The sequence below is a fragment of the Anticarsia gemmatalis genome, chromosome 27, assembly GCF_050436995.1.
Source record: "Anticarsia gemmatalis isolate Benzon Research Colony breed Stoneville strain chromosome 27, ilAntGemm2 primary, whole genome shotgun sequence".
Taxonomy (NCBI): domain Eukaryota; kingdom Metazoa; phylum Arthropoda; class Insecta; order Lepidoptera; family Erebidae; genus Anticarsia; species Anticarsia gemmatalis.
In genome coordinates this window covers 2283090-2296647 of record NC_134771.1, presented here as the reverse complement: position 1 = coordinate 2296647, position 13558 = coordinate 2283090, and the positions used below count along the sequence as shown (strand labels likewise).

At 37.7% G+C, this 13558-nt stretch overlaps 1 protein-coding gene across 21 annotated transcripts in view; it reads left to right on the top strand.

Annotated features, from left to right (window-relative positions):
- Positions 1-13558, top strand: part of tou (bromodomain adjacent to zinc finger domain 2B toutatis) — a 120145-nt gene that overhangs the window by 66034 nt on the left and 40553 nt on the right. For 9 of the 21 annotated variants that reach the window (XM_076132285.1, XM_076132294.1, XM_076132287.1 and 6 more), the window contains exons 6-23: positions 245-333; positions 2083-2223; positions 2873-3018; positions 3329-3426; positions 3989-4006; positions 4282-4378; positions 4915-5097; positions 5758-5875; positions 6318-6431; positions 7241-7354; positions 7911-7994; positions 8399-8491; positions 9163-9329; positions 9937-10075; positions 10627-10748; positions 11613-11752; positions 12233-12380; positions 13159-13233. In XM_076132285.1, coding sequence (XP_075988400.1) covers positions 245-333; positions 2083-2223; positions 2873-3018; positions 3329-3426; positions 3989-4006; positions 4282-4378; positions 4915-5097; positions 5758-5875; positions 6318-6431; positions 7241-7354; positions 7911-7994; positions 8399-8491; positions 9163-9329; positions 9937-10075; positions 10627-10748; positions 11613-11752; positions 12233-12380; positions 13159-13233 — 2086 coding nt within the window. The remainder of the gene's footprint in view (positions 1-244; positions 334-2082; positions 2224-2872; positions 3019-3328; positions 3427-3988; positions 4007-4281; positions 4379-4914; positions 5098-5757; positions 5876-6317; positions 6432-7240; positions 7355-7910; positions 7995-8398; positions 8492-9162; positions 9330-9936; positions 10076-10626; positions 10749-11612; positions 11753-12232; positions 12381-13158; positions 13234-13558) is intronic. The other 12 variants (XM_076132303.1, XM_076132295.1, XM_076132290.1 and 9 more) reach the window with 10 other exon arrangements.

Genomic DNA, 13558 nt, shown 5'->3' with positions numbered 1-13558 from the left:
TCACGGGGAGATTTTTATTTTGAGTCTTAAAATAATATCTTACACAGTACCTCTATGGTCTCCAACCTACGGGGTGACAATCTAAAAAAATTATAAATTATTTTATTTCCTTTTTCGTAGCCCGTTCAAAAGCTTTAACTTTGTACTCCTCTCGTGGAATTCTAGACCCTATTTCTCTATATCTTCTACGAACAGGTGGTCACCTATTTGATATGAATTAATGAAATACCGTTCATGTTTCCAGGTCAGGCAGAAGCAGTACATCATCGAGCGCATCAACGAAAGACAAGAGTCCCTCCACCAGCGCCAACGCTCAGAACATGAGTGAGTGGGGCACGTATCTTTATATACTACTTATATGTGTTGTGTTGTTGTAGTTAGATACTTAAATACTTTTAAATTTAAAAAATAAATAAAAAATAAATTTAACCCATTAATGTCCCACTGCTGGGCAAGGGTCTCCTCCCGTAATGTGGGAGGGGTTAGGCCTTGAGTCCACCACGCTGGCCAAGTGAGGGTTGGGGACTTTGCATGCCCTCAATAAATGTTTTAAACAAATTTTAGGCATGCAAGGTTTCCTCACGATGTTTTCCTTCACCGTTGGAGCATGTGATAATTATTATTTCTAATACACACATAACTTCGAAAAGTCATTGGTGTGTTGCCTCGGGTTCGAACCTGCGACCACTTGCGTGGGCGGTGTCAACTTATACCACTACCTTACCTTATACTTTTACCGTTTATAAAATCTCGCGACTATAACACATAATATTATAATGCAACGGGTCCTAAACGCGATTGAAAATTAAAGGTTAGGCTACTTTATTTGTTTACCCGACGTTTCGATCGAATTACATCGACCGTGGTCACGGGCTTTATATACTTTGCTATATGTATCTGCTTATTTAAAACAAATTCATGTAATAGCATATGATCCCGCTATATAACGACCTTCACCGATCTGGTTAATGGATGAAAGATATTTTGATCAAAAAAAATATGTCGATAAATATTATATATTGCGAATGGCTTGGCTGAAAATAATCAGGAATCTTAGACCATAACTGTCTCTGCGGCGTAATCGGTTATGTATTCGACTGCTGCTCATGACGTCCCGGGTTCAATTCCCTGGCCTACTATTGGTCTTTTCTAATATAAATAATAGATTTCCATGTTTTACGTATCTTCTAGAAAACAGCAGGCACAAAATATTATAATATTTTAATAATAATTTATAGTCTTGTCATAAAAATAACCTCCTGGGAATCGAATCCTTGTTACAACGTAGTTGTCTGTAGTTACAAATGTTTGCGTAATTCGCACTATCGTAGTAAAAACCACATCGATTACAATGTACGTTAATTGGTCAAAAAAATATTTCCGATTAGCGTAATACAAATTTACACGTCAACGGTTTCCTAGAAAATGTATTCTGTTGTACAGGAAACAACGTTTTTTTGACGTATGAATTAGTTTACCACTTATTACATTTTACGAAGAAATAAAAATACTTATCGCTATTTTAGCGTAGCTAGTTGTGGGATGTATTTGTTTAATTTATATTAATTAATTGATGGCGAAACTATGTCTATGACGTTTTTCATGCTTGACTGATTTTAATAAAATTTGGTAGAGGAGGATAGTTGTAGAACCATGAAAAACCAAAAGTAACTTTTTTTTAAATCTGCCTTTGATTGCAGATTTTTTCATTTGTACGTTTTTTTAATTGTATGTTATTTAGTACTGAAGATTTTATTATCATTATCCAATAAAAAAAGGTTAATTTCTGAAATAACTGTTTTGATTCCGATTGTTATTGCACTAATTTATAGCAGCTACGTTATTACTTATTAATACACTATGAAAATAAATATGAAAATAAAAATGAAAAATGTTTATTATAGTACAAAATACAAAAGTTACAGTGAGATATCACGCTACTAGATTGTACAGATGAGTATAAAACTGCGGAAATCTATACGAAACATCTTCAAGAAAGTCACTAGAAAGCAGTAAGCTGAAAGCTTACTTTATATTAAAATCATAAATAACAAATTGTCTAACACTATCCTTTGCCCACAGGAGCTCAGTACGGTCTTCCGAAGACATCATCACCTTCGGCGATGCACTCACAGTCGTTGTCCAGCCTCGCGTCTCTCAACAGTCTGGTGTCGGCTCCTCATCAGAGCAAGCCTAGCAAACCTTCTGTACCACCACCTTCAAGTAAGTATACCAAGAGTAGACCAGTAGACCGAGCGAGTAGAAGATTCCTAAAGATGAGCAGGACTTGCTTAAGTAACACTTAACTTGTCTGGTCTTTGCATAGAACTAGTCTGATGAGGTCTCCTCTATCTTCTAGTAAGTATATTGATAGAAGACCAGTAGACCATGGTTAAAAGACTAAAAACATAGGGCTCTTGTTTTAGTAGCACTTATAAACTCCACTAGTCTTTACTTTATGTAAGTCTAGTATACCCACTGTACCCCAAACTTCTAGTAAGTATACTGGTAGAAGATCAGTAGACTATAGCCAAAAAACCAACTTTTTGTTACTGTCCAAAAGGAATAAATAGCGTCTTGTTCTTGATCATTTCTGAAAACCAGTCGATAACCTTTCTTAATTCCTTTATTCTACCATATGAAGTGAAAGATAAATTAATCATTTACCTGACCTATAACATATTGACTGTGGATTGGTCCTTACAAGGATATTGACACTCCGAAAGTTGTGTCTTTTGTGTTATTATCTCGAGTTTTAATGTTAAATTACTTTGTTATTGTTAACTTAATGAGCGGTACAAGCTCACTACAATAGCTTTTCAAAGGATGTAGATAATGTTCAAGTATGTAACAACACTCTTTCTTTCCCCAGAAAAGCCATCATCATCATCATCAAGCGTGTCGAGCTCCAAAGGCAAGGAGCGTGAGCTGGCTCTACTGCGAGGAGATCTGATGCTGGCGCAGGCGGCCGCTCACGGTGCCTACCACGCTGCTGTCGCCGCCGCTGCTAAGGGGAAGGTAGAACAACACACTCACACTGTTCATTTTATCAACTTTAAATCATTTCCAAAAGCTTTATAAAATGTAACGCTTCCATTACCTCACCATACATGTTATCATACACATGTGTTATTCAAACTTCTTATAAAACTCATAACTTTTAAACTCTCGCGTTGCATGTTTAATTATAATAGGATACGGGAATTAACGCGAACACGCATTTTACATGCATTTTAAGGTAAAATGCGCGTTGGCGTTAATTCCCGTATTCTATTATGCATTCTTATAAAACTATCAAATACACTAATACACTATATTATATTGACAGAACATGTCGCCGCTGTATCCCTTCGGCATGCCGGGCTCGGAGAAGGACCGACACGGCGGCATCGACTCGCTCACTGGACTACCGCACACTATACTAAGGTAACTATACCTAATACGATATTAAATAGGAATTGAGCCATTATACACTGCCCACAATAGTAGATGAGCTTAAGACTGTGGCGCGGTTGGTAGTGTATGCCACTGGTGTGCAAAGGTCTCGGGTTCGAATCTCCGGTTTTGCCAAAAATGTATTTTACAGGTTTCTGTCTAAAAATGCTTAGCAAAATTGCCTGGAGTTAAATAAGTTTGTTCGTTAAGGCGTCGGTATGACCTCTTTCCGGTCGTGGCGGAGGTCCGGCTATGAGAGTAAGGGAATAAAGGGTACCTGTGCGTTTTGCACGCACTTCGACACTATAAATAAAGTCTTGCACAGTTGATCGGTTTTAAAGATTTTGGCAGCCGTGGTCAAATATCGCTTGGAGGAGACTATGGCATTGCAAGCAATATTACATTATGTCACCCCCGTTGGTGTCACAGACCAAAAAATTTTCTAGTTTGTAAAATATTTAGCGAATTTTCCTTAAAATACAATTGGAAATAATGCTCTTCACCAAGCTATTACTACTGATTAAAAAATAACAGTTGTTTTTCTTTTTGTTAGTGCTGCTTTAGAAGGAGGGTAAGTTCTTATATTATTATTCAAATCTTAGCACAAACAGCTCCTTGTTATAGTCAACGATACGAAGAGTAAATATGCCACCAGTTTGCAAGTTCGCTAATGAGAACAGCTGGCAAATCCTAAACCACTACATTGTTTCCAAAATGGTTTTTTTACATTTTATTACGAGTGATTGGAAGGAGAGATCGTGTTATTACTAACTCCTGAATTATATAATCCTTGAAAATACTTCTAAAATATGTCCTGAAATGTTAATTTTATCATGTTATCGACAGTGATCCGTCGTCCGTGCTGGGCGGGGTGCGACTGCCTCCCGACACGGAGATCATCAAGTACACCTCCTCGCTCGCCGGGCCCAAGGTAAAATCACATGTATGTCGCACTAATATGTACTACTATTTATTAGCACTAAATATTGACATTATTCTTTATATTTCAAACTAAATATGTAACCTGGGTAATTGTATAAATTACATATGCTGGGAATTTCAGTCTAGCGTAAAGTGTGTCTACCATGTCAAGCGCGTTATGCATAGTTGGCTACTCTTAAAATTTGTATTAGAGTATAATACTTTTAAAAATAAGATTGAAAACAAAATCCAGTGCCCCCTATTAATAATACCAATTTGATGTATCTTTGCTACCCGCTTTGTCCCCTCAACAATAGCTACAGCGCTTACAGCAACCTATTAAAGTAATAAAAGAAAACTCATAAATTAATTCAATTTGAAATAATGCTCAAAAGTATATCCGTCGCTACGATACACGTTAAAGTAACAAAGACATGATACTTAACAGTTGTTTTAAGTCGTGGGACGTTTTTAGCGTGCCTGAGCATGCTTTCTTTTCTCATAATAATAAAGTCTCGTATATAACGATATTTACCTAATTTATCTTATTGTATACAGGTGGGTGCGAGCGGTACGACGCGTGGTCGTAAGAAGACGATATCGTTAGACCCGCCGCACGTGAGCCTGCACCCCGCGGCCGAGCGGCCCGACCGACACGAGCGACACGACCGACACGATCGACATGACCGACACGACCGTCTCGACAGAACTGCGCCGTTGCCGAGCAAGAGACCTAAACTTGTGAGTAATACTTTAAATATTAGGTCGGGGAAAAAGTATTTTCGCATTATAGTATGTATGAACTTGTAATAAAGTCTCTGACTTCAAGAATCAAAAATGAGTTCATAAGGTTTCTTTCAGTGAGCTCGTGAGGTACCCAAATATCGAGCTTTTTTGTGTAGAAAAGATTTTGTTACAAGTTCATACATACTATAATGCGAAAAGACTTTTTCCCCGACCTAATATGTAACTACCTAAACTAGCTCAATAGAACTAGCATTTAATTGTGATAGAAGCGTCTATGACTAGTCGCGTCTCCACGTTAAATTTTGCCCTCCACCTTATCGCCCTTTGTCCTGAATTTGTTGTAAATTTATGGATCTCAAGGATTGATCCAGTTACTTGAAAAATGATTTTCATTTGCCCTCTACTTTTTATTGCGGTATAGAATAAGAATAGGAATTTGATTATTTGTATTCAATTTATATAAAATATGTAGGGGCGACCGATTCCCGACGGATGAAAAACTTTTGTTTTAATATTAGTATTCAATAAAGAATTGTGTCAATACTTCGAGAGCAATCTGCATCGAATTGGAAAGTTGTTTTTTCATGTCAATCATGTACAAAATGATTTTGTAATATGTACTATTTGACTGTAATATGTATAACTGTATTATAGGACGAGTACGGCAACTCTCGGTCGTCGGTGGAGGTGATCCGTCTGCCCAACAAGCCGGACCGGGCCGGAGCCAACTCGCTGTCCGGCACGCCGCCGCCTAACCTCTCTGATTATGCAGGTAACTACTAATTTTTAACTCTTTATGATAACATATATGTGAAGAAAAATCATAATATATATGACTCAGAGGTGATTACTATCCCCCGGTTTCTGTGGTAAATTTAGGGACAGTTTATCTGTTGGATAGCGTTAAACTCATACAAAAAAAAACGCTATTGAATAGATAAACTACCGCTAAATCCGGAAATCGGGGGATAGTAATCTTTCAACGCACAGTCCAAACCACTGGATGGATCGAGCTGAAATATTGTATGCAGGTAGATGTTATGACATAGGCATCTACTAAGATGAATTTTGGCCAATTCTACCCCCCGAGGGGATAAAATAAGGGATGAAAGTTTGTATGAAAATTCTGTCCTAAGTCAGAAACCACGTGGACGAAGCCGCGGGCAAAAGCTACTACAGGTGTAATTGTAATATTGTATATTATGTTTGTGCAGGTATATCCCGCGAGCTGCTACAGACGATAGCTAGTCAGAGCGGCGTGAGTCTCGCCGCGCTCGAGCGACAGCTGGCCGGCTCTTCCGCCGCCGCCGCTGATTATAGGACCGCAGGTAAATAACACTACTGTTGTTCCCACTACCATCCATAAAACAGTATGAGCATCATACAGAAAACAGCACTTTACTTACTTTTGTAGAGAGTGTGAGATGTTCTTCCCTTGAAACGTGAAATGTTTAGCGACCATTTATATTTGTGTGTCTAAATATAGCAACAAGTCACTGCGCAAGGACGCTGTTAAGACCCCTGAAACGTGTTGTCCTTTTTTGGATCAATAAAAGACTGACTAAGTTTACAAACATTGGCTGACGAAGTGACATATGAATAATGAAGTACATGTCCAATAATGTTTCTATCTATCTATCTAATCAGCCCGTATCCACCCACTGTTGAGTATAGGCCTCCCCCTCAGCACGCCACTTTGTACGGTCCTCCGCTTGTCTCATCCATTTCGGCCCTACACATTTAACAATGTCGTCCGACCATCTAGTTGCAGGCCTTCCTTGAGACCTTCGCCCATTCCATGGCCGCCATTCAGTGATTGCTTTGGTCCACCTTCCGTCTTCACAATAAAATAAAATAATGATAAAATTAATTCAATAATGTTTAAAATGTATTTATTCATTTGTAATAATAATAACAAAGAAAGTCAGGTGCTACTCGTAACCGACGGTCTTGTATGACAACATGTATGGATGTGAAAGAGGCAAGGAAAGTTTGAAAGGATTGTACCAGGTGGCTTTCCTTGCACTCTACCTACCCCTAAGTAACCAAATATTCTTGGTCTCTGCCTATCCCTAAGTAAACAAGATGTATGTAATATTATGTATGTATGTAATAATAATAAATGTTTTTGTTTCAGATTCAGGTCTAAACCTGAGCACGAAGGTTGGTTCAGAGTCTCCTCTGGACCTCGGCGTGAAGGGAGGGCCAGATGACGACGCGCCACTCAACCTCTCGCTCAAACCTACCCCTAGTAAGGACTCCTTATCTCTCAGTTAACTACCGGTCCCAATAAGACATCTTTAGATAGATAGAAGCCGATATACCCCCGGTTTCTGACTGAGGTACATTTAGCGGTAGTTTAACAATTCAATAGCGTTTAGCGTAAAAAAAACGCTATTGAATAGATAAACTACCGCTAAATATACTCAGAAACCGGGCATTAGAAATAACGAATGTTCTGATATTGTGTAGTGTACAAAATAATAGTAAAAAGATTGGCAGATTTTGTATATTTTTATCTTCTTTACGTGCGTATGTTGGTTTATCGATTTTTTAATTGATTGGACTAAGTATGAAATGATTTTATTGGCTGGATGGATTGGATGGATATTAAACCTCCATATAAGATAATTTAACAAAAAAAAATTACCGTATGCATCTTTATTTGCACTTTTGAAAACTGAAATTTAAAAGAAAAACGTAATTACGCGTTTGTTGCTCTGGTCGCGACTCTTGCTATAAAATCAATGGTTTATTCCTTTATTGCTATGTTGGTTGCAATTGTTAAGTATGTTTGTTATCTACAGCAAGTACACAGGCATCGGACGCGCTGTCCCGACTGACGTCACTGAGCAGTTCACTCAACGCCTCCTCCAGTCATGATAGAATATGTAAGTAATACATAATATCCTTATATATATGACTGTCGAAAACGGTCGACAGCCACATAGAAGTAATTGTATAAATGAAATAGGGAAAATAGCGAACATACAATCATGCATTTTATCTTGGAATGCCTGACGTTTCGGCGCAGGTGACACTGGTCGTGGTTGGAGACTGACTGAATAAGCGATGACAGGACTCCTATATTAAGCAAAACCTATATAACCTGCGTCACTATATTGTGTAATTTAAAAGTAACACCACTCTGAAGTTTCGGGTCATCTCGGATCGGGTCAATATCTTTTAAATTCCAGCAGAGTTTTGTAGTTTCTTAAGAAAATCTCCTGCGATTACCTGAGGTATTAAATATATAAGTTAATATCCATTTTTAACAATGTATTGTTTGTTGTAGCCCGTCGTAAACCCGGTGTACGGCCGCGTCGAGCCGGTGGTGAGGCGGGTGAGTCGCCACGACCTAAGTCCAGTGGCAGCGAGGATAGTGAATGTAAGTAAACAAAAATACTTCAATTAAATATCACTCGAATGTTTGTTGCGTTTAGAAAAAAGACATGCACCTTGACCGTAGCGGTCCAAACAATGTAGCTGTCTAACCTGAAAAAGTAAAGTTTAATCGAAAATCTTGTAACATACTATTATGTATATGTTATAGTAAATGTGAGCCATCTGACCTAACCTTCCTATGTCGGCTTGCCTAAACTGCCTGATTTGAGAAGTCCTAGTCGCCTTGCACATCCTCTGCTACACTCCACTACATTTAGCATGTGCGTTGGGAATTATCTATACTTACCGGTAATTATAGAGAATTACCGATTACTCACATTTACCGTAACTATACTATTATTTTATGTGTCCAGTAGGTATATACCAAAGTATAATACTCGCCCCCTATTACATGAAATACTTTTCTTTTCCTTATCCCACGTTACGTGGGGTCGGCACAGCATTTTCCCTGAAACAAGCCAAAGGGCTTATATATCTGACGGCACTTCGCGCTATGCTATGTATGTATAACATGAATTCATAACCAAAAAATCTTTTTTTTAACTTTGGCTGTCCCACTTGGCAAGGATCTCTCCAGCGATGGTGGGATTATAGAAGAATTAAAGCTTTAGACTTTAGATTTAATAACTGACATTATATTATGTTGTTATCCAGCGGTGGCCGGATGGGCAGGTCGCGAAGGCCGGCCCCGCAACCTGGGCCGCGGCGTCAGCAAGCCCAAGAAGAACACCGTGGCGTCGCTGCTGGCGCAGTCGCGAGCGCTCGGCATCCGACCCGCGCTCGCGCACCAGCTGCTGGCTGACTCGGACCTGGTTAGTTATGTTAGTAACTATTAAAAGATTTACCCTCTTATTCCTAAACATATATGAAGTTATGAAACGCTTATAAAGAGTTTTGTTTCTTTCACTCCTTAGCGAAATGAAAAAGAGAAAACATAATTTATAGTAGCCTTTTAACTAAAATAGGTTTATTGTGTGTTTGTGAATTAGAAGGTTAGTTTGTGTTTAACGCATTGAAGTATGTTTAATTCTATCGTCTGTAAGATGAGCAGTTTATAAGGAGTTTTACCCATGATTTTTCAAAAGCATTTGACCGTTTTATTAATTAATTTTGAATGCATATTTTTTTTACTAAAACGGCACAAAATAAGTATAGTGAAAAATGGAAGTAATTCTTAAAGGATAACAGCCGTTTTGGTCAATAATAAAATGTAGCTGACTTAATAATAATTGCCCTATAACTAAATTATATGTTCGATTTACCAAAAAAATACTTACAATTTGTAGTTACCTGTAAATTGTACTGAATTCGAGTAATATTTTTCTATAAGATTCATCGCTATACGTCGTGTAATTAACAATTATGTTAGTTAATATCTCGTAACTGTACTTTATACTTAAATAACATTATGTTTCTTATATTTCGCAGGAGAAACTCAAGGCACTACTAGGCGAGACTGCGAGCACGGACTCCGAGTGTCCGTCGGACAGCTGTCCGTCAGACTCGGACGCCAGTGACACTAGTCGCAGAACTAACGACGCCCAGCTCAGACTGCCGCTAGCACTAGGTAATAATACTTCACTATCCATACATACATACATTAAATCATGTATTGTATACTACCTATGGGAGTTAATATAAATCAAATAACGCCATTTGCTATGATCCCTATTCAAATAAACAATCAGGTTTACAAAAAGTGTGTAATTAAAAAGACGTCAACTCGAAAAAGTACTTTCTTTAAATAGACAAATAAATAACTCTCAATATTCTAGCCTGCCGAAATATTGGTTTGGTAGCTTGTCCTTTATAAAAACTGCATTGGTGACTAACTTCTAATTGGCAATCAAAGTAAAATACAAAAAAAAAAATAGAAAACGATTAAAAACGTTTATCTTATGCCCGGACTCTGAGGTACGTAAAGCAGTAGTTTATCTATTCAACAGCGTTTAAGCTGATATAAAAATGACAGTTTGAATGGATAAACTACCGCTAAATGTGCCTCAGAAACCGGAAATTAATCAACTTTTTAGTGCGATTGTATTATCCATCTTAAAACAAGTTTTTTCTTCAAATGGTTTCTCTAATAATAAACGATCATGTTGTTTGTTCGTGCAGGCTGGAAGCGCGTGACAGTGATCAAGGGTCTGTCCCGCAACTGCAGCATCAAGGGTGACGTCACGTACACGCCGCCCGAGCCTCATGCCGCGCCGCTTAGGAACCTGCAGGAGTTGCAGAATGTGAGTATTAAATAAATATTATTGGACAACTCACACACGGTCATTTGATTCCAAACTAAGCAGAGCTTGTACTATGGGAACCAAATAACTGATTAACATACTTATATAGATAAATTGACAACCAGGCTCATAACAATTACACAAAGATTTCACCCGGGTGGGATTCGAACCATGGGATTTGAGTTTTTATTATTATGTAACCTCTTTTGTTAATAAATGACCTTTAAAAAAGTTGAGGTATCTGTTAAGTTCTGCGCTTATTGTATATTAAGGTCGACTATCGAAATATTTTTTCCATTTTTTGTATGTTCCATAGATTTTTTTCTTTTTTTGTACAACGCGGCATTTTTGTTAATGAGGAATATCATTTTTAACTGATGTATAATATTAAAGTAACTGAATTAACGAATAAATCTCCAGTAAAATTAAAAAGCCGCCCTCCTACTTATAGATATAAATCCACGATTATATTTTTTACTATTACGGTTCATAATATGTCCAAAAATCAATTTACATCGTTGTTTAATACAAGTCAAAATACTTAACGTGTGGTTTAAAACAAGACCTTATCTATACTTATACTTAATATTATAAAGCTGAAGAGTTTGTTTGATTGTTTGTTTGTTTGTTTGTTTGAACGCGCTAATCTCAGGAACTACTGGTCCGATTTGAAAAAATCTTTCAGTGTTAGATAGCCCATTTATCGAGGAAGGCTATAGGCTATATATCATCACGCTACGACCAATAGGAGCAGAGTACCAGTAAAAAGTGTTACAAAAACGGGGAAAATTATGACCCATTCTCTCCTAAGTGACGCAAGCGAAGTTGCGCGGGTCAGCTAGTTAAAATATATTTTTCCTACAGTTCCTGGACTCGAACCCGTCACCGCCGCTCTCGGCGGACAACTTCAGCTTCAGTGCACGCACGGTGCTCGGCGAGTACGTGCAACCCGCCGCCGACGTCGGAGAACCACTTATATACAACGAGAATGAAATTAATAAGAGGTACATATATACTACTTTTAAACGATCATTATAATTTGAAGAAATTTATTTAATTTTCTAGTAATGTTTTTAACTTCTATAGTCCTTATGGTGTAGATAAAATTACTTACCATACCACATTTTAATCTGGTCAAAAGTAATAACGAAATGTAATAAGAAAAGTGACTTCTTGTCCATTAATGCCTATAGTCCTAAATTATGTTTAAGGTCAAAGATTTTTGTTTGTTTGTTATTCTCGACGCTTCATACTAGTATTATAAATGTCTATAAATCGCAAAAACAGAATTTACGTCGCACCCTACAACATTTTACGAATTGGTTTCAACAAGCCGCTGGCATGATTCTTTCTTAATAAAGAGTTGCCGATATCAAATTGTCGAATAACAGCTATCGGCGTCTCTGACTTGTGATCTCAATTAAAATAAAATCAAAATATATTTAGTTTTGATGCAAATCTGATGAAATGTTCTATAACCCCAGGCTAGAAGAAGCCCGTGCTCTGTCGGGCGGCGGTCGGCCCACCCCTCCTCCATTAGACCGGCGCATGGAGCTGGCGCGCCTGCAGCAGGCGGCGCGGGACGCCCGGCGCGACGCCACGGCGCGCTCGCGAGACCAGGTAACACATACTGTTAGTACGACAAACCTTATTTCATTACTTTTTATATAAATTATGTTACTCTTTGACTGTATAAAGGAGCATTCACCTCCTCTGGGCTTTGATTCCGAAGCAAAGCACCAATGGGTGTATTAGAAATACACAGTACGTAATAATCACCTGAAACTGTAGCTAGATGCCTAAGAGTAATCTTTTTGATGGGACCGGGAGAAGGACCTAAACCCAACAATGTTTTTAAAACATTTTTTTTTATACCGTTACGCTTTTAATGAGTGCTTGAGTTACACACTGTTTAGGATGTAAATAAAACAGAACATTTACAAACAGGATTTTCGAGGTTATCATTGAAAACCATTCAACACGGTCGGATACATAATTACAATGTGGTCAACACTCACTTTGAGAATAGCTAAGGTGTGTGCCATGTGCATGTCCGTTACATATTTCACATACTTGAAGTATTTTTGAGCACATGCGCGGGGCCCGTTACATTTGCTGCCTGCTGCTATATGGTTAATCCGGCACTGTTACAAAGTGTATTGTCACTTTTAATCTATTTTAAAATTGTATGTGAGTGAGAAAGACAAATTACTGTGTAACTAATCAGAGCTTATACGATGTTTAAAAGAGGGAAAACGTTAGTATACTTAATGTGATTTTAATTCCAGTCTGATTGTACCGTGTTCAAACGATCGTTAATAATCCTTATTTAGTTTAAATAAATATTAACAAACTCCACATTTCTATCAGTAAATAGCTTATAAAATTAAATACTCATATTTTCACCCAGGCTCGCCTGGAACGGTCAGAGAAGGCGGAGCTGGCTAAACGAGAGAAGGAGGCACGGAGTCAGCAGCTCCTCGAGGTACATTCAGCCGTTGTGTTTCTATGTGGGATATATTGTACTTGTGTGTTTCTTGTTCTCATATTATGGTCTAGTATTATTAAAAGTAACTTATTATTTTTTTTAGTTTTAAGTGAAATACAGCTTGTAATTTATATTATACTTTACATACTTTTCTTTGAGTATTAAAACTTCTGAAACTATAAATGATTAGTAAAAAAAGTTAATTATTTAAAGTAAGGCTTTAAAGCGTATATTTATTTCGATGTTTTATTCCTTTTATGTTTTAGTAAATACTAGCTGACCCGCGCAACTTCGCTTGCGTCACATTAGAGAATCATAATTT